This window comes from Podarcis liolepis (genome assembly GCF_965112155.1).
Source record: "Podarcis liolepis genome assembly, chromosome: 12".
Taxonomy (NCBI): Eukaryota; Metazoa; Chordata; class Lepidosauria; order Squamata; family Lacertidae; genus Podarcis; species Podarcis liolepis.
Window position 1 is genome coordinate 27,205,614 of NC_139563.1, and position 20,604 is coordinate 27,226,217.

Genomic DNA, 20,604 nt, shown 5'->3' on the forward strand with positions numbered 1-20,604 from the left:
TTTTCCAGAACTTGAAACATTTAAGTGGAAAATACTATGAAGTGTATGTTTGAACAAACCAAAATTCTAAAATAACTGTCAGAAACATTTGGTTTTTAAAACTTCCATGCGAAGGTGGATTGATTGGCACTATGCAATCAATCATATAGTGATAATATGAGTTGTTGTTTATGTAAGCAAGTTGTTGGAATGAATTCCAGAACTGTCTACCTCTTTTGGATAATTAAATATTTTTTATTTCTTTGACCACCTAGGTGATTGAGGGCAAAAATGAGCACATAAGGGAACTGGAGGCCCAAATAGAATATTTAAAGAGCGATCAGGAACGTGTGAAGCAAAACAGCGAACAGGAACTCGAGCAGCTAAATGATGTTATCGAAAAACTCCAGCAGGAGTTGGCAAATATTGAGCACAAAGTACCTCTGGACTTTTCTTTGACTCAGGAAGACGCAGATAACTTAAAATACCAGCTTGATGTCGTGTTGGCAGAAAAGGAAGCTTTGGTGAAACAAGTGGAAAATAAAGATGTAGAGGTCTCTGTCATGAAGAATGAACTTGAGGAAACAAAATTAAAGATGGGCAAGTTGGAGAAAGAAGTAGATGCATTTAAGAAAGAACATGAGAAAAAGGAAGGAATACACAGAAACATGCAGATGGACAGTGGTGTGGCAGAAATACGAGGATCAAGCCAACTGAAAACTGAAAGTCAGAAGAAAACTAAAATGTTAAAAAATGAAACCCCTCTTGGCTATGAGGAGGAAAATGCCAAAGATTCTTCCAGCACAAAGTTGCAGCAGCTTCAAGAGGCTTTGGAGGAAAAGGATTCAGAGCTAAAGCAACATTGCAATCAGCTCACGGCTTTAAAAGAGCAAGCCCAGGCTGAGTCAGCGGTGCTTAAACAGAAAATAACAGAGCTGGAAGAAACGCTTGAGCAGAAAGTTGCTGCAGCCCTTGTGAGTCAAGCTCAGCTGAAAGCAGTTCTGGAGCAAAGTAAACTTCTCCAAGAAATGCAGGTGGTTTCAGGAGACGCCTTAGAAGCTATAAAAACTATTTCAGCGGAGAAAGGAAACAGCACGCCTGGAGAAGATGCAGGTTCTATATTATCTTCATTATCCAACAAACTTTTGGAAATGGAGAGCCAGCTGGCAGGTGCACAGAGCAGCCTGGAGCTAGAAAAAGCAAAGGTGGAAATTGCACAGAAGGAAGCAAAGGAGAAGGAAGAGAGACTTGCTGAACTTCATCAACTACTAGCAGAAGTAGAAGAAAAGCACAAAAAGGAGAAAGCAAAGAGTTCTAAGCAAGAAAAAACGCTTACTGCTCAGGTTTGTGTGGCCCAAAAATGGCTGCTCATTCTTCTTTTATGGAGTAGGTGACTTTTCACAAAATATGGGTGAGGTGATGTTGGAAAACACCATATACATGACCAAAAATGTTTCTGCAATAGTTCATCAAGTCTCCTTGCACAATGGGGAACAGATTTCTCAGTTGTAAGGAAACTTGTATCTTTTCGCATTGCTTATCATGAACTATTGCCAGTTCTAGCAGATTATAATAATACTAGCTGCATAACTGTGCAAGGTAGAAAGAAGCACCCTCCCATCAATATACTTCAGTAAATTCTAAAAGGTCATCCAGTTAAGTATTACTGTTTCTGAGGATGGGTTCCAAAGACCATGTGTGAACCTCTACCCGCCTGCTGGAAATACTTTGGTTTCCTTTTGTGCCTCAGCCACTGTAGCCAGTAGCAATCTGCAGGTTGGAGTGGGAATGAGCTGCTTACCTGGCTTCCCAGTACCTGGGTCTCTTGCTAGTTTCTGAGATGGGGAGGGAACAAGGCAGTGGAGAGGTTTGTGCATTGCAGGCCAGTGGTGGGAGTTCCAGACTGACGGTGCTGCATCACCTGCTATATGCCAGCTTCCCCGCTGCCCGCCAGTAGCAGGCAGTGACCCCGGCATTGGGACGCAAGATATGCAATACCACCCTGCTCTGCCCACCAACTGCTACTGCTTGTGCCCTTCAAATAACCGCTGCTGAAAATGAGTAGACATTTTCTCTTGCTGATTCAATGAAAGTAGCTTCAGACAAGTTGTAGCACACTCAAAGAAGCACTTTGCTAGGCATGGACTCTTGGAATCGTAGCTTTAGGTTATTCCATTTAATGCCATACTCTTGTGCTCTAAGTGCTAAAGGTAATACTGGCCTGGTATGCATGATGTGGTAAGTCAGGCTTCCTCAACCTCGGCCCTCCAGATGTTTTTGGCCTACAACTCCCATGATCCCTAGCTAGCAGGACCAGTGGTCAGGGATGATGGGAATTGTAGTCTCAAAAACATCTGGAGGGCCGAGGTTGAGGAAGCCTGTGGAAAGCTATGACTCACCACGACCTGCTGAATATGCGCACACCTAACTAGGCCAATATCTGTATTGTAGTACTCAGTGGACTTTTCAAATGCTTCAGTGGATTTCTTTAATGATCCAGAGCGCTTCAGAGACACCACATCTTAGCTGCATGGTCCTGATTTCATTGGTTAGCAACCTAATGAACTACTTAAAGCTTTGTTACACAGCTTATGTCATGAGGAATCATGATATCAGCGTTGTTGTAGCAAATAGCAAAACATTCATGGGTTTATAGTCACAAAATTGGGGTTTTTTATACATTGCTGTGCAGGTGGCTAAAGAACTGAGTGAAAACAAAGAAAGAAATATACTGTCTGATGATCCTGAACTAGAGAGAATCAGAGCTGAGTCTGTTGCTGCTAAGGAAGAGCTTAATAGTTACAGAGAAAAGGCAGAAAAACTTAATGAGCAGTTAATGGTAAGAACTGAACATTGCTATAATTATTTCATTTTTGAGCTAATGATTGCTTGTAATATTTTCATAAAAGACTGTTTGGTTGAAGAGTGGTATTCTTATTCTTATATCAATATACACGATGTTTTTCCACATAAATGTTCCCTTGTTTGTTTTTGTGAGTTACATTGTAATGGCCACTGGCTGCCAACAATAAAAATCTGACTTTTTGACAAGGCCCTAAACACTTCAGATGTTTTAAACTCAATGCTTTGAAAAAGGCATTTGAAACACCTGTAATTCTGATCCATTTCTAGGTAAAAGAAACAAGTTTACTTCGTCTCGAAGAAGATCTAAGGCAAACCAAAGATAAGCTGGCTGAGGCAGAAGAGAAAATTGAAAATTATGTGAGAAAGGAAAAGTGCATTGAAAAGTCAGAGGGTGTTTGTATCAATAGAAGTGATGCATCATGTCAGACTGACAAAGCCCTGCATATCAACAGCTGCAACCAAACTTCACAGCTCCTTGTCAAAAATGAGGAAATTCAGATTGATTTACAGAATGGGTGTTCTGCAGAGGAAGTTGCAGAAATCATCAAAGAATTCAGTGAAAAAATTGATAAAATGCAGGAGCTACATGCTGCTGAAATAATGGATATGGAGACCCGGCATATCTCGGAATCGGATGCACTAAAAAGAGAGCAGTTTATTGTAGTGCAGGAATTAACGGAGGAATGTAACACTTTGAAGGATGTCATAGAAGCCCTGAGAGATAAAGAGGTGTGTATTATGAATAATGTCACAACACTTCCATTTTCAATAAGAGGGTTTGCAGGATGCCTACAAGGGTGTTGCACCAGTCATAGCCTCATGGAGTTCTATCACTATCAGATAAATTTCCATAATTTCTCATCAGTCCAGGGGAATCCAGTGATATGTGAGGAAAATGTCCAACCTTTTTCTTGCGGGCTTCCATAGATGGTGCAGATGATGATGTTCTTTTTGTGGCACTCGTGGCTATTAGAAGTGAGCACATATGGTGCTTCTGAAACTAGCACTCTTCATAGGAAATAGCTGCCTTATTTAGGGTTCCCTGGGGATTAATAGGGATAAGAGGAGAGGGAGGGTATAAGGAAAGGGGTCTGGGAGGGCTTTGAAAGGGTTTATGGTAGGACTCGCCATCTGGAGGCCCTTGGGGAACGAATCTGCCCTTGTTGAGGAATACTGATTAGTTCTCCATGGGTGGGATATAAATAATAAAATTATTATTATTATTCTTTTTATAGAAAGGTTGTGGATAGCTTATTGGGACATGAATTGGATTCCCATAAAATGAAGTGCTAGTCAGGGATTTAATGGAATCAACATTTTAAAGTGGGCCTCAAATAATTTTTCCTCTAACTTTCAGTGGCTGGTGTAAATTGGAATGCAGAGATGTTATAAATTGTTGAAAGCAAGCTGAATTTAAGCTGGGAAAGTTGGTTGCTTTTGTGCTGACCTTGTAGATGATAATGAAATGTGGTTGTATTTTAAAAACAACAACAACTAGTAGTTGTGCTGGTTGCTTTTGTTATTGTTTTCTGTTCATCAGTTTATTACAGTGAACTCAATCTTGATCTTTAGATTTATTTATTTTTTCGAATTTTAGGGGATCCCTGGCATAGCGCAACCCTCATCTTCTAACGCTAGAGATGGATGCTCCAGTGGTAAGAGAACAATGTTTTTTCTCTGCATGCAGATTCAATTCCCACTATCTCCAAATATGGTTGAGAATGTCCCCTGTCTCTTGCTGCGTTTGGCAGTATTTCCCTTTCCAGAAGCCATGTTGATTTGTACCAATGATTTGCCTGTTTTAGACTCTAGTTCAGACTGGAGCCAAGGAGCATATCTTGTACCAAGCCAAGGATCAGATGCTGTATCAGAAGGAATAGGAGATGAAGGTGAAGAATCAACAGATATTCTTCCAAAGGGAATAAAGGTAAATAAGGGGATTTTATACCAGTATAATCTGGAATCCTTGCAACAACTATTACAGAGATTAGAGGGGAGATGTAGAAACAGAAAAACATACATACTGTTTGAGGAGCCAACATTTCCTCTTGGTTATAGCCATTGCTCTGGGCCAGTTTGAGCATAATGAGGAGAAAATTATAATCTTTCACTTCCATTTTTAAATAAATCACAATTCCCCCTTATTTCCAAATTTGAGGTGTTGTGTTTTTTTAAAAAAACTATGGTTTCAAAGCAAGTCATAAACTCAAAGAGTAGGGCAAAATGAGGATCTTTGGGTTACTGAAAAGTGATCGCTTCCAATCTCTTCTTTACAGCCATGAAGGTAGGGAGAGAGTGTTCAAGCCTAAGGCACGTGCAAGTTTGAGCACATAGGGGGACAGTGGCTCCCCATTGTCTTTGGACTGCCCCTTTATCTTTGCATGGCTGATTTGATATGATGTGCTCAGAATGGTAAACAGCAAACAGCATGATTTTATAACAGCTTTTGTCTTCTTTTTTTAACAGGGATTGCTAAGAGCTATTCATCGGGAAGGTGAACAGATTATCTCTCTCTCAGAATCTCCTTATAAGGAAAGTAACGTACATTCCCTTAAACAAGGCCCAGAATTTTGGCTAGAAGAACGTAAGGCTTTCTTGGGCACTGTTTCATCTTTGAAGGATGTAATTGCAAAAATGCAGATTCACAGGGACACTGAGGTAATTATAACCGCAAAACTGCTTAGTCTTCATGGTTTGTACTAGATGCCTTTTTCTTTACGTAGGTTAATGTGAAATATCCGTTGTGCATTCTTTGATAGAAGAGGGCTGTGAAGGGCGAAAAATTGACTGCAAGTAAATTTAAGATCCTTGCTAAATCGTATGCAAGTGATTTTTTAAGTTTGGCCATTGCAAGCAGAGATAAGAAAGTACTGATCTAATTCTTGCCATATGTAAATCAACCCTATACAGGTCAACTTAGTAGTGAATCTCATTGTGTTCAGTGGGACTTACTCCTAGGAAGGTGTATATAGAATTACAGCCCAAGTCATGCAAGCTCCAGAGAGCTTGTACACACTCAGCAGGACCTCTGATTTTTCTGCTTTGAACAGCAACCTACCAAAATCACAAGCAGCTTTTCAAATACCTTTGATTCAAAAGTGGCTTTGAAGGCAGAAGAGCCAAGACCAAAATAACAAAAAATAAAGACTAGCCAGTCATATACAAAAGCAATCAAACTGAGAATGTGGTCATATTCTTTGTTACAGTTTTGGTTGGATTTAATTATTATTTTAATTAAGCAAAGGGCAAAAGGGTCAAGAATGACAATGTTTAATGCAGAATCCAGCACAATAGTACTCCTAAAATGAACAGGAGGTTGCAATACGGCTCACCTTCCCTGGCCCTCTAAGCAAAACTAAACCCAACAACAGCTATATTGAGAGTTTACTCAGCTTCTCAGTTGTTTACAAAAACTGGACCTAGCACTCACACATATTATCGGAGGCGTCAGGCCCCAGTTGTTACACTTAACACACTGAAGTGCAGTTGTCTCCAGATTCCAAATGTTCTGCCACAACATTTACCACAAGCTTTACTCCAGTCACCACCGCAGCTAGCTCAGAATCTGTTCCAGCAATTTGGGCCACCTCAAAACATATATGCAGCTTCTTTGAGTATTACTGATGACCACAATAGTATGCATAAGTTAAAAGCCAGATCAATGAAAGTTAACAACAAAAAAGTTTGACGTGATGATATGACTACTTAATTGCATTCATGCCTTTGTAGTTTTATGCAGGATCTGAATCTTCTGAAGGTGTCTCCGATTGGCGAGCTGAACTTCTCTATGCTGTTCAACAAGTGTTTCAAAAAGAAAAGGATGTTCTTCTAGCAGCGTTTCAAATGGAATTGGCTGAAATGGGCATTAGAGATGTAATGGAGATCGTGGATCTGTTGGAAAAGAGACTTCAAGAACAGGTAAGACTTACTCATGTACGGCAAAAATTGTGATTCTCTCTTGACAAACTTTTAAATTACTACAGAAGCTCTTCACATTGCGGTTTTAAATCCTAGCAATTGTCTTGCCTGTTGCTCCACAGTCTTGCCTGTCAATCCAATGTCCAAAAGCATATCGGGGGAACAATTTATATACTGCTTCATCTGAAAATGCCTTCCATGTTGCTAAGGTTGTTCCCAGAGAGTCAACTTTGAACTTTCTCCAAAATTGTAGTTTATAAACTTTTTCCATCTTTGACTGCACACCTATACCTTTGTACCCCCTAAGCTCCATTGAAACTTACTTCTGAGTAGATATATATAGAATTGCTGCAACAGGAATATTTCCTTCATTTAAAAATGTAAATTGAAAAGCATTCTATAAAGATGTAGTGTCATGCTATTGTGATACCACAATGCTTTTATTTTATAGAAATACAGTTTAAGAAAAGTAGAAGACTTGTTACTGAAGATCACCACACAGAAATGATAAAACTATAAACATTAATAGTTATTACTGATCCCTTGATGAAATCCTGCATATTTTGCATTATGTGCTCTTCAGCGGCAAACACAATGTTCCGTATAAAATGCTTGAGATGACAATAACTTGCTAAATTGTGATTACTGAAGACACATTTTAGTTAATAATCTGGGTTATTGCTCACTCATTTGGTGTTCTTGTTCGTTCTTTTGTTTCTAATTGATAACAGCACATACTTCAGAGAACTGCTGTGGACTGCATTCAGAATGCGGATAGAAGAAGTCTGTTAATGGAAATCAATTTATTGCGTGCTCAGCTGAACAACAGAAGAACTGATCTAAGGGGAGAACTAGAAATGGAGCCAAAATGTCATGGTAATTTATAAGACTCTGTGTTGCTGTGTATGCTTATATATTCATAAAGGTAAAGGGACCCCTGACCGTTAGGTCCAGTCGTGGACGACTCTGAGGTTGCAGCGCTCATCTCGCTTTAGTGGTCGAGGGAGCTGGCGTACAGCTACCGGGTCATGTGGCCAGCATGTCTAAGCCGCTTCTGGTGAACCAGAGCAGCGCACGGAAACACTGTTTACCTTGCCACAGGAGAAACTTGTCTAATGTGGGACAAATTTGAGGCATGCACACAGTTGCTACCGCTTTGAACTGCACCTGCAATATAGTAGTTGGAGCACTGTATTTCAAGTGCCATTGGGTCTACCTCATTAGGCACCTTCTCCCTCATTCTACGTCTCGACCTCTGCAACACTCGATAATCTGGATGACAGACTCTGAAGCACACATGCCTTGGAGGTGGGTGAGGTGGTGCTTTTCCCCAAAGCCTTTCCCATCTTTGAAGGCTGCTTGCCTAGATGAAGAGGCACAAGGAAAAGCAGAGAATAGACAACAGACTGAGGAGAGGGTGGCTTACTTAATAGGGCAAAATAAAGCCGATATTTGTTTGTGACTAAGAGCAATTTTGAGGCAAGCACAGAGACAGTCACACTAACTAAAGAAATCTAACATACTGATAGGTAAACAGTCACACTACAGTACTGTTTGCCAAAAAGCTTGAGGAAGGAGAAGACTGAAGATGAGAGAGGTATGTCAAGGGTCTGTTCTGAGTGAAGGCATGAAAGGAACTGGCTTCAAGGGAGGGAGAGTCCAAAACTTCCTGTGAAGTTACATTATTTCCTGCCTTTGAGCAATAAGGGGAGCCAAATCCCTCTTGGCGATATCCCAAAGCCATGGAAGAACTGTCTCTTCCTGTTCCTTCAGGCTAATGCTGCCTTTCTTGACATATATGTATGTGTACCTGTTTCTTTGCTACCATTTGCTGAAACGTGTTTTATAAATGGTATATTGGACTTGCTACAGCCATTTTGCTCAGGGCGTTTTTTCCGATCATAAAGGATTAGTGTGTACAGTCAGTTACTTATTGTTTGACTGCATATTCTCTAGAATTGTTGGGGTACAACATGGAAGTGCAAATGGAGCTTAGTAATATAAAGGACAAAGCAGCTGAGGTTCAGGAGCAGCTGAATTCTGAGAGGGTGATGGTTGCAGAACTGAAGAATGAACTTGGACAGACTAAACTGGAACTGGAAACTACACTGAAAGCCCAGCATAAGCACTTAAGAGATCTGGAAGCCATCAGGTGAGATTCTCATTGGCTGGGTCCTATAATAAATCTGAAGTTTAATGTCAATATAAATTATATATCCATAAGTTTTTATACAAAGTCAGTTTGACTTCTCTGGTTTTTAATTATAGAAAAAACCAATGACCTCTAACTGTAATAGCTATAATAGCTAATGTGGTATGAGGTTGGTTATTTAATCTGTTTAATTACTTAAATCAGGGCTTATTCACACTGAGTTTTTTCTACTCTTTCCAGGCACAGTCTGTGCTTCAAAGCTCCATGTTTTAGCATCCTTTTTTTCTTTTCTTTTCTTTTCTTTTTTTCGCTCCAGAGCTTTGCCTGCGAAAACCTACTCTTTAAAGGTCAATCAGAGAAAATAGCAATCCACAGATACCTGAATTAACGCTTGCTCTGATTGACCACTAAAGAGCGGGTTTACATGGGGAAACATCTGTGGCAAAAAACCAAAAAAAAAACTTGGAAAGAGGGGCAAAAGGTAAGGGTGGATAATCCCTTAGATTGACTTGCCTCGTTTTGCTGACGCTTAAGAAAAAATATTCTACAAGGAACAACATGTTAACTCCACAAACACCAAGGGTTGGGATGATGTCGAATTAGTGGACAAGGAAGGATTCAGTACTTCCTAAACAAATGTCCACCCCCCATTACTATTAGGAGGCAAAGATGAAATTGACAACCTAATGTTTCCCTTTTAACATGTAGTTTCACACTCAGTGTCCACACATGTGTGAATAATTTATCCTGTTCTAGTTACTTTCTTGAAAAAGGTTTATAAAGGCAACCTTATCTTGACTTTTGTCAGAAACGAACTTAAGGGGAAAGCAGCTGAATTAGATTTGCTCAAGGACACCATGGCAAGTGAACAGAAGAAATCAAGAGAGCTTCAATGGGCGTTGGAGAAAGAAAGGGCTAAAATAGAACGCAGTGAAGAAAGAGGAAAAGAAGAGCTTGAGGTAACAGTTCTTAACCCTTAAAACATTCTGAGCGTGCGGAATGTAGTCATACAGAGCTATAGATTTTATCTAACTAAATAATGATGCAGCAAGCAAGGTGTGGAAGTAGAAGCGGTGCACTGACTGACAGTGTGTGGCCTTGTGTGTTTCAGTACCTGAAGCCATATGTTCATTCTTTTAGGGACATGAGAAGCAGTCTTACGCAAAGTCGGACTTTTTATTTGTCCATCTAATTCAGTATTGTCCACTCTAACTAGCAGTAGCTCTTTAGAGTGTCAGGCAGAGGTCTTTTACATTGCTATATCTGAGCCATTTAACTGGTGATGCCTGGAAGTAAGCCTGTGACCTTGTGCATACAAGGAATGTGTTCCAGCATGCTAGTCTCTCCCATGATGGACCGTATACGTCTAATAAGTATGTGAACTATTCCTCCTCCTCTTCCTTTGTACCAAGTTTAAATCTACTCGGCTGCCAAATGATGCCTGAGGTTTTTTTGATATGCCAGTAGGTGGGAGTCTGAATCCCTTCAAGTTGTCAGAAATAAATTTACATTTCAGCACATTCTCAGTAGGCACCCAAAAGACAGCAGAGGACTTTCTTCTTCTAACAAGACTTTTAAGCTGAGATATTTGCAGGTCTGCATCTGTAATATGTACCTTAATCCTTTTTATTGGAGTCGGGGGGGGGGGAATATTTAATGAAGAGACTCCAGCATTAGGTTAAGCCCTGAATTAGAATCACATCAGCCCCAGTAGTGTCAACATTCAAGTTGTATTTTCAGATTCATTCAGACAGTTGTGTATGATTTTCTTTTTTCCTTTTGGAAGGATTTGAAATATTCCCTTGAAAATGAGAAACAAAAAGTTGCGGAACTGAGTAATCTTTTGGAGCTGGAGAGAGAGCTGTCAACTGATTTGCAAAAGAAGATCCAGTCCCAAGAAACGTTGAATGCAGCCCAGTTGTCCCAGGAGCGCAGCTGTAACTCTGAGCTTCAGGTACTTCTGGAATCTGAGAGATTCAGGGTTCTTGAGATAAACAGTGCCCTAGAAAGGGAGAAAGAGTTGTGTGCCCAGCTTCAGGCAGCTGACCAGAAAAGTCAGGATGGAACTCTTACACCAGCTGAAGAATTACTCCAGGATCTGCAAAAACAACTGGACGAAAAGCATGACTGTATAGTTGCCCTGGTTAGCGAAACTGAGAAATATAAATTGGAAGTTGTGCAATTGAAACAACAGATGGAAAAGGAGAGGCAGGTGCAAAGAAAAGCTCTACAGACTGAGCAAGATGCTAACATCCTGGCACAGAAAAAAGTACACGAATTGGAATCCAAGGTAGAAGATCTTCAGTGGCAGCTTGGGGAGAAGAGACAACAGGTTCATCAGCTGCAATGTGAGGAAAAGAAATTGCAAGAAACAATCCAAGAATTGCAGCAAAGAGAACAGAGAGAAGAGCCGGGAGTAAAAGTGGAAAAAGCAGAATGTCAGAATCTAAATGAGGTATGGTAGCTTTTAGAACATAAAAGTTCAAAATTGCAAGTGATTTTAATTGCCCAATAAAATTGGTAATGTCTAGATCATTGAGTCTTAACTGCATGAATCAAAATTGCTTTTCATTGGGGGGAATGAAGGACAATGAAAGCAAAATTTTAGTTATTTCATTAAGCTCTCCTAGCATTTGTCAAAAATTGCTATTGCGAATGCTAATAAATTTCATTAAGATAATTCATGCTCTGCCCCAGTGGCGTAGCGTGGGTTGTCAGCACCCGGGGCAAGGCAAGTAATTTGCGCCCCCTAACCCGTGGATTTGCGCCCCCTAACCCGTGGATTTGCGCCCCCTAACCCCCAGATGTTGCATCCGGTGCGGCCGGCCCCCCCTGCACCCCCCACGCTACGCCACTGCTCTGCCCTTCCACTGTGCTTAGGGCAGCTTACAAGAAGTTTAAATCTACTAAAAAGGGGGAAAGAAAAGACCAATAAAAACCAGCAACAGTTACAGATAACAATAGCTTAAAAATAAGTAGGATCGTTTTTAAAAACAGCACCTAAAAGTTTGTGAGGTGCTTAACTTCATCTAAGCCAGTTATACAGTGGTCAAGGATATTTCATATATTGTTATGTAGCTAATGTCCTTGTACATGTTGTATACCTATTTGAAAATTATTTTCTAAATAGCCTTGCATCATGAAGAATGCAGCTTGAAGCTACTAATAGTTGGGTTGGTGTTTTTTTAATGCAGCCTTTATTTAAATGAAATCACCATTTGTTCTTTGTAATTATGCAAATTGGTATATTTTAATGTTACATGTCTAAGATAGTCCTATCAGTCCTTTCATTTAATTCAATAATAGGATTTTGTACTAAATAAGGAAATTCAATCTCTCCCCCCACACTTGCATGTACAGACTACTAGGGATACAACTAATGAGCGAACCAGAAAGTGGGTTTTCCAGCAGAAAATTGGAGGAGTTGAAACAAAAGAATTGTCCTGTTCTGCCCTAGTTGGCATAGGAGATGCTACCAAGGAATCTCAAGATCTGCAGATGATTGGACAGAAGCTTATAAGTGTGTCTTCCACATTGAAACATCTGGCTAACAAAGCTGCCCAAAGGTTAGAGTGATTTCTTACTACTGACAATAACTGGATGTTCAGAAACCAATGACTCAGCTTACCCTTTTATTGTTAAGGTGGTCGGCTCTTTTATATTAGCAGCGTGCCACACTTTGGGGGTTGTGGAATTTAATTGACTGTGTTCACTTTGCGACAAAGATCCTCCCCTTGCTTCAGAAGGAGATAACGTGCTTTTCTGATTGACATCAGAAAGGTGCTATCCTTTTGGGGTTAGGTCATTCTGAATGTGAACTTTGGCTACTACCAATGCCAAAATGTATGAATCGCCTGCTTAAATACGAGGAGGTAAAATATTTTGTTGACTGAGGTGGAGCAGCCCATCCCAAGATGCACAGAGTCGTACATTTTATTCACAGGAGTCCCACTGAAATAAATAAACATGACTAAGTTGGGTCCATTAGTTTCAATAGATCTCCTTTGAGCACAACTTAGCTAAATACAGTCATGCTTTGGTTCACAAATGCCTTGCGAGTCAAACGTTTTGGTTCCCGAACGCCACAAACCTGAAAGTGAGTGTTCCGGTTTGCGAACATTCTTTGGAACCCTGATGTCCGAGTGGCTCCCGCAACTTCCGGTTGAGTGCAGGAAGCTCCTGCAGCCAATCAGAAGCCGCACCTTGGTTTTTGAACGTTTTTGGAAGTCAAACGGACTTGTGCCACTAAATTCCAGGGGTAATAACTTAAAAAGTAACAGTTTTCTTCCCTTTCATGATGTCCCAAATAAACTGCCTGAGTTGAAGCGGTTTGTGCAGAAGCAGACCATTATGGGCCCTTGTAGCCCAGGGAGGTTTACCATGGCAGGCAATGACTCTCTGGACCTCATCCAGAAATCATATCCTGTGTTGCTGCCCCATATGCTTTAACTAGAGATGATGGGGATCAAAACCAGGAATGGGACACAGGTGGCGCTGTGGCCTAAACCACTGAGCCTCTTGGGCTTGCTGATTGGAAGGTTGGCAGTTCGGATCCCCACAGTGGAGTGAGCTCCTGTTGCTCTGTCCCAGCTCCTGCCAACCTCGCAGTTCGAAAGCATGCTAGTACAAGTAGATAGGTACTGCTGTGGTAGGAAGGTAAACAGTGTTTCCGTGCGCTCTAGTTTCTGTCACGATGTTCCGTTGTGCCAGAAACGGTTTAGTCATGCTGGCCACATGACCCAGAAAGCTGTCTGCAGACAAACACCAGCTCCCTTGGCCTGAAAGCAAGATGAGTGCCACAACCTCATTGTCGCCATTGACTGGACTTAACCATCCAGGGGTCCTTTATCCTTTTTTTATATATGGTATAAGTCAGGCGTGTCCAAAGTCCGTTTTGCGGGCCTAATCCAGCCCACCGGTTGGTTTAATTTGGTCCCTGTGGCAATCTCCTGGGGTAAAACCCTAAGAAAAGCTCAACAACTTTGGTTGGCCCTCACACTTGTTCACTTCATCAAATCTGGCCCTCTTTGAAAAAAGTTTGCACACCCCTGGTATAAGTTAAAGAACAGCTTTCCAGGAGAAAATGACATAAATTCTTGAATAAAAGTTTAAATCTTCAGGACAGTGATGTAGACCATGAAGATGCCATAGCGCTTAGCCACAGTTTAGATTTGCAATTACTTTGTATTAATTTTATGTTAAAGAATTCTGAAAGCTAGACTACAGAAATGAAAACTAGGTACTAGTTCTTGCATTATGCTACATTTATACCTATATGCATACTGTTACTCTACCTAAATTAACAGTTGTTTTTATTTATTCCAGATTACCTTTTGAAAAAGCAGATGATGAAGGCTTTGTTGGAATACAAAATAACATTGAAGAAGTTATCTTGCAGTTACAAATGCTGTCTGGCTTGCCCAACCTGGAAGCAGAGGTGAGAGAAATTAGCACTTATTCAAGACGTTTCTGATACAAAATGTCATAAGTATGTATGCCTGATAAATTAACGTGTGTATTCAAAACATGCTACATTTTGTGTGAATTCTGTACACATCGTTCTGTGGACATAGGTCCTGTTGAATTCTGATGGAACTCAGTTTACCCTAGTATGGGACTCTATCCATTTAAAATTATTATTAATTTATTTAAAATATTTCTTCCTGCCTTACTGACTAAATACGGGGAGCTCAAGGTGGCTCCCAAGAGATCAAAATTTAGCAAAATAATAAAATAGGTATATTTATCTGTTTTATTTTGTTACATTGTTTCATGAAAGTTTTTCCGAAGTTGATTTAAAGAACAATTGTGGGTACTCTTCCTGATCTTGTAGCATTTAAAAAAAAATTCTTGGGAGCCAAACTGATCTACTTGAAAACTACTTGTTTTTCTATCTAGATAAGTTCAGACTTGCCATCCTCTGCTTCATTGACTGAAAGATTACTAAAACAGAATGCTGAATTAACTGGGTTTGTCAGCAGACTGAGTGAGGAGAAGAACAATTTGAGAAATGCAGTCATGAAACTGGAGGAGGAGCTTAGACGATACCAGCAGAGAGGGCCGTGTGGAGACTCGGTATGTTTCTACCTAATTTGAATATAAATAGTCCTTCAGTTCACCTTAAGTACTCGTCCAGATGGACTGAGTCATACATCTCTTAAGCTGAGTGCATTGCTGTTAACTTGCACATTTTTAAACGCAAGTTTTCCCAAATATGGGTCTCCAGCTGTTTTTGGACTACAGTTCCCATCATCCCTGACCTGCTAGCTAGGGATGATGGGAGTTGTAGTCCAACAACAGATGGAGACCCAAGTATGGGAAACCCTGCCCAACTGGAATCAAGACCCATCTCATCACAGGGATGCCTGTTAGCTCTTCCTCTAGGTCACTCCCTTCCGTTGCTACCTGACCTCTGGGCATAGCACCCAGCTTTGTTCCCTCAATGGCTGGGACTGAATAACTTCACCATCCCTGCCCTTACCTTCTCCCACTTCTCCTGTGTCTCCTATATTCTGCTGTCTGGCAGCTGGCCATACTCCTATCTTTCTCAGACTGTATCATTAAGAGTCCCCTATAGGATTTGAAGCCCTTCTGCCTTGTCTCGGGCAACATGAACCGGATCAACATTTACAATGGCTGCTTTCTCTCCCCCACCCACCTCTTGCTTGGCTGTGTTTCAATGGGCACCAACTGACAGCAACCAGCTGAGGAGCTCTCTTGCGTTCTCTCTGCACTCATTAGCTGGCTGGTAAACAATGTTTAGGATCCTAGCAGGTTTAGGAAGCTTGCCCTATACTGAGTCAGACAGTTGGTCTGTATAGCTGATGAATTTTGTCTATACCTACTGGCAATACCTTCAGGATTTCAGGCAGGGTTCTTTCCCTGCCCTACCTGGAGATGCTGGGGGATTGAGCTTCAGACTTTTTTTGCACACAAAGCAAGATGCTGTACCACCGAGCTACTGTCTTTTGCTGGAGGGGAGATTTAAACTTTTACTCCCCTCCTAGACCTGAGGAAGATGCCTCCCCTGAAATTGGTGTTTGCCTTGTTGGTACCGGTGGACTTAATTCTGCATTTCTTCTGAAATTTCACAAGACTTTCAGACTGTCGCTGAACAGTGGAGGAAGTGTTGATACTCTCCTTGCTTCTGAAAGAGAGCTCTGGAACAAAGAGAAATGGATTCTGCAACAGTCCCTGAAGCAGGCCGAAGCAGAGCTGGCCAAACTGAGGGCAGAATTAAGGAATGAGGCTTTTCTGAGAGAACTGGGGTCAGATTCAGAAAATGCTGCTTTAAAGGTAAGAGGCCTTTCATCGCCTGCTGTTTGGACATTTTGTTCTGTTGTTAAGAATATTACTTGATTTTTTTCTTCTTGCATTAATCTGAGGCAAAATGCTTATTATTGCATTTATATCCCACCTTTTCTCCAAGAAGCTCAAGGTGGCCTTCATCATTCTCTCACTCGCCATTTTATCCTTGTAACAACTCTGTGTGGTAGCTTAGGCTGACAGACTGTGACTGGCCCAAACTCGATTCAAGGCTGAGTGGAGATATGAGCCCTGGCCTGTCACATCCTAGTCTGCAAGAGCGGTAGACTCGTAATCTGGTGAACCGGGTTCGCGTCTCCGCTCCTCCACATGCAGCTGCTGGGTGACCTTGGGCTAGTCACACTTCTCTGAAGTCTCTCAGCCCCACTCACCTCACAGAGTGTTTGTTGTGGGGGAGGAAGGAAAAGGAGAATGTTAGCTGCTTTGAGACTCCTTCGGGTAGTGATAAAGCGGGATATCAAATCCAAATTCTTTTTCCTTTCCTTTCCTTTCTTTTGTTTTTCTTCTGATTTTTCCTTCGGATAAATGAAAGGAAAAGGCCGTTCTGCACTTGGTTGAAGTTCAGAGGAACAAGATCCTGCATTCAAGTGGAGCCTTTTCACTTTGCCAGTTAAGGTTGAAGTTGCAGCTCCTCAAACTGCAATACGAACTTCAGGAGCCGCATGGGTAGTGGACAGGGCTGGGGAAGCTGTGGCCCTCCAGAGATTGCTGCACCGCAACTCCTATCATCTCCAACCATTGGCCATACTGGCTGGGGCTGGTGAGAGTTGTAGTCCAACAAAATTCCCCATTCCTGGCCTAGGATAGGTGGAAAGAATGACCTCCATTCGGACATCAGACATGACAAAGAGTGTTATTTCTTAATACATTATTTTATTTCCTTTCCTTTCTAGAGAATTTATGGCAGATATCTGAGAGCAGAGAGCTTTCGGAAGGCTCTCATATACCAGAAGAAATATTTGCTGCTCTTATTGGGCGGGTTTCAGGAGTGTGAAGATGCCACCTTATCCCTCCTTGCCAGAATGGTTGGGCAGCCTTCCTACACAGACCTAGAGGTGATCACCCGCCGTTCAAAGAGTTTCACTCGGTTCCGCTCAGCAGTTAGAGTATTAATCGCAATTTCAAGGTATGATACAGGACATTTGTTTTGTATAAGTGAACTAAATACATGATCTGCATGTGTAAAGAAATTAAATGATGAAAGTAGGCGTCCACGCCATTTAAATCTGAGCCCCTGTGTCACTGCAAAGTTACGCTTCATGGACAGAAAACAAATCAAGAGATTCTATGGCATGTGTTCTACTCGCAGTACCTAAGAAAACATGATTCATTTTTCTCTCCTAAATGTCACTAATTGTACAACTTATTATTTAGTTTATCTATGTTTATATTCACAAAAAACAAGCCTACATTATTTTAAAAATGTATTACAAAAGCAGTGTTGGGGTGCAGTGCTGTGGTCCCTGGAAGTTCATCCCGAGGGACCTGTGATCTTTCTCTGAAAGCAGAGAAGGAACTCCATTCCTGGAGGCCTCTTGATTGTGGCTGCAGGAACCTTTGTGGCTGTGTCTTCTCCAAAGCTGATCAGGGAGACAGGCCAAGAGGCGGCTTTGAATCTTCAGCTCTCCTGATAAGTGAAAGCACAGCCCCCCTCCCTTTGACCCTGGGTGGCATGAGATTGACAGCGCTCCAGACTTGGCACTTCTTTCCCACTGCCATTGGTTTGCTCTGCCCAGCAAGTTGCATTAGCTGATTTAGAGATTGGCTATGTAAGACTGTTTCATGTATCTATGGAGAATTCTAATCCTGTTGTTTGCATCAGAAATGTTTAGACAAGTCTTTCTTTGTTCATTTTCAAATTGCAGAATGAAGTTTCTAGTTCGTCGATGGCACCGAGTAACTGGTTATAGTTTAACAGGCATCAATAGAGATGGTTTTAGCCAGAACACAGGTAAATAATTTTTGACAGATTCCCTTTTAAGGTCTGGCAGTCCTAGAGACCAGTGTCTCATTTTTTAAGTTTAGCAATGAGATAAACTTTTCCAATGATTTGGTTTTTGAGGGACATTTTCCCCCATCCAGAGAAGAGTGTGTGTATGTCTGTCATGCATATATGAGGATAGCTTTCTTGAAATCGTATGTTGGTGGTTCTCAGATGATCTTAAAGTGATCACACCAGTGTTACCATGGCCATCTTTTATAGAGAGAGGAAATAAATAGATGCAAAGTAGCACATTTTTAAAATTCTGTGCTGTAGAATACAAACCCGAGCCAAGTCACACATTCACACAGTGGATGGGGAAGCTTTTGCTTTTCTTCTAAATTGCAAAACCAGACATTGTGGCTTTAAACAGGCAATAAAATGCAATCATGTAGCATGAAAAGAAGAATTATTGGAGATTATCCTGACACTCAAATTTCTGTATTTTGTGAAAAGAGTCCAGTGTTGATTTAAGAAGAGAGTTTTGAACACTGTATTTGAATGCTCAGAACCAGCAAGCAAAGCCCAGAAATTATACTTTGACCTCTTTGGAAAAGCTCAGCTTCTGAGTTGTAAATTAAACAAAACTTTGCGGGTTTAAGGTGATACTTCTAAGCCCTCATGGCTACAGCATAGGCTTGAATGGTGACAGCATGATTTGTAAACAAGGCCACCCGTTTCAATGATTTTCACCCATAAGCTACAAGAAACAAGTTCATTAAATGCTGCTGGTGTGCAGAAATGGGAGTCTTTAATTTGCTGCTTCTCTTTAGCAGAAAGTTAATTTGTTTGTTTACATAGGTAATGACCTGCGACCTGATTCCTTCCCTGGTGGTCTGGAGCTCTTTGGAGAACATAGGCATTCATCTTACAGATCTAGATCAGAGCTGGAATCACTTAGATCTCCTCTAAGCTATCAGCATAGGTAAATATCAGTGTTTGTTCTTTACTTGCATGTCTGTGATGGGCTGCTGAAGCAAATTAGCATGTAGCTTCTATTTTCAGAGGTACTGGGGACAAAACAAGCTAAGAGAGGCTGTCCTCTTTATGCCATGTTTTGTGAACTTTGCTGGAAATGGAATGCTGGACCCTGACTTGACCAAGGAAGCCATTCCTTAGGCATGAATACTGGCTTACAAGGAGAGAAAATGCCGAAAATGCATGTCCCCGTCTCAAACACTAGAACTGGGTGGGGGGTTTCAACCAACAAAATGTATTGGTAGTAGAATCGGGGCAATTGAACATATGTTCCCTTGCACCACATAATCAATGAATGGATTTACCTACCACATACTACTGTGGCAAGGGCCAGTGACTTCCATAGCTTTTAAAAGGGAACAGACAAATTCATAAATGGAATCTACACACCCCATAAAAGGCTGTGCACATTTTCAGTACCAGATGCTGGGTGTGGGAAGGCAGCGTTGACCTTTGCGTCCTGCTTATGGACTTCCCGGTGGCATGTCATTGGCTACAGTTGGAAATGGGATGGCTGGCTAGTTGGACCTTTGATCTGATCAACCTAATACTCCATGTCAAATTTTAGATTGGTTGCTCCTTGGGGAGGGAGCTGCCCTCTTGTACTCTCATTAGTTTACATAGCATCGTCAGAGTGCCTTGTGCTTCACAGACAGCAGGGAAGTTATTACGGCCTTTACAGAAGGATCAGCATAAATGCCTGAGGATTGAGCCAGTGTGGTGTAGTGGTTAAGAGCGGTAGACTCATAATCTGGGGAACCGGGTTCGTGTCTCCGCTCCTCCACATGCAGCTGCTGGGTGACCTTGGGCCAGTCACACTTCTTTGAAGTCTCTCAGCCCCACTCACCTCACAGAGTGTTTGTTGTGGGGGAGGAAGGGAAAGGAGAATGTGAGCCGCTTTGAGACTCCTTAAAGGGAGTGAAAGGCGGGATATCAAATCCAAACTCTTCTTCTTCTTCTTCTTGTATATTGACATACCCGTTGCACTTGTTTGGCATAGTTTCTGTAACATGTCTTCTGTATCATATCTTCGTATGATTCAGTAATCATGAACAGAGTTTTGCTTATTTTGCAGTATTTGTCACATTCTACAACCTGAAGGCACTTTACAGCAACTGACCTCTTTTGTTGCTTCTCTCTCCATTCTAAGGTACCAGGGCATCCACACCGATTTAAGCCCAGTCTCCCTCGCATGTTCTCAGCTGCAGAATTATGATCCTGACAGGGCTTTAACAGATTATATCAACCGCCTGGAGGCTCTGCAGAGGCGGCTTGGCAGTGTACAGTCAGGTAAACATTGCTCTTTTGAAATTATTGCTCTCCAGTGTGTATTTCTGTAAACAACTGCTGTTCACATTGATCATTGTGTTAATTTCAGGAAGTCTGTTATTGTCAAAGCTGCACC

General features: G+C 41.4%; 1 protein-coding gene across 37 annotated transcripts in view; it reads left to right on the forward strand.

The window, feature by feature from the left end:
• AKAP9 (A-kinase anchoring protein 9) overlaps nucleotides 1-20,604 on the forward strand; it is a 105,695-nt gene that overhangs the window by 84,494 nt on the left and 597 nt on the right. For all 37 annotated transcript variants that reach the window (XM_083467625.1, XM_083467645.1, XM_083467658.1 and 34 more), the window contains 19 exons: nucleotides 255-1,322; nucleotides 2,672-2,818; nucleotides 3,112-3,573; nucleotides 4,442-4,499; nucleotides 4,650-4,771; nucleotides 5,311-5,502; nucleotides 6,574-6,762; nucleotides 7,494-7,638; nucleotides 8,719-8,914; nucleotides 9,723-9,873; nucleotides 10,701-11,369; nucleotides 12,275-12,480; nucleotides 14,240-14,351; nucleotides 14,813-14,989; nucleotides 16,010-16,210; nucleotides 17,134-17,366; nucleotides 18,106-18,191; nucleotides 19,023-19,146; nucleotides 20,350-20,489. In XM_083467625.1, coding sequence (XP_083323751.1) covers nucleotides 255-1,322; nucleotides 2,672-2,818; nucleotides 3,112-3,573; nucleotides 4,442-4,499; nucleotides 4,650-4,771; nucleotides 5,311-5,502; nucleotides 6,574-6,762; nucleotides 7,494-7,638; nucleotides 8,719-8,914; nucleotides 9,723-9,873; nucleotides 10,701-11,369; nucleotides 12,275-12,480; nucleotides 14,240-14,351; nucleotides 14,813-14,989; nucleotides 16,010-16,210; nucleotides 17,134-17,366; nucleotides 18,106-18,191; nucleotides 19,023-19,146; nucleotides 20,350-20,489 — 4,678 coding nt within the window. The remainder of the gene's footprint in view (nucleotides 1-254; nucleotides 1,323-2,671; nucleotides 2,819-3,111; nucleotides 3,574-4,441; nucleotides 4,500-4,649; nucleotides 4,772-5,310; nucleotides 5,503-6,573; nucleotides 6,763-7,493; nucleotides 7,639-8,718; nucleotides 8,915-9,722; nucleotides 9,874-10,700; nucleotides 11,370-12,274; nucleotides 12,481-14,239; nucleotides 14,352-14,812; nucleotides 14,990-16,009; nucleotides 16,211-17,133; nucleotides 17,367-18,105; nucleotides 18,192-19,022; nucleotides 19,147-20,349; nucleotides 20,490-20,604) is intronic.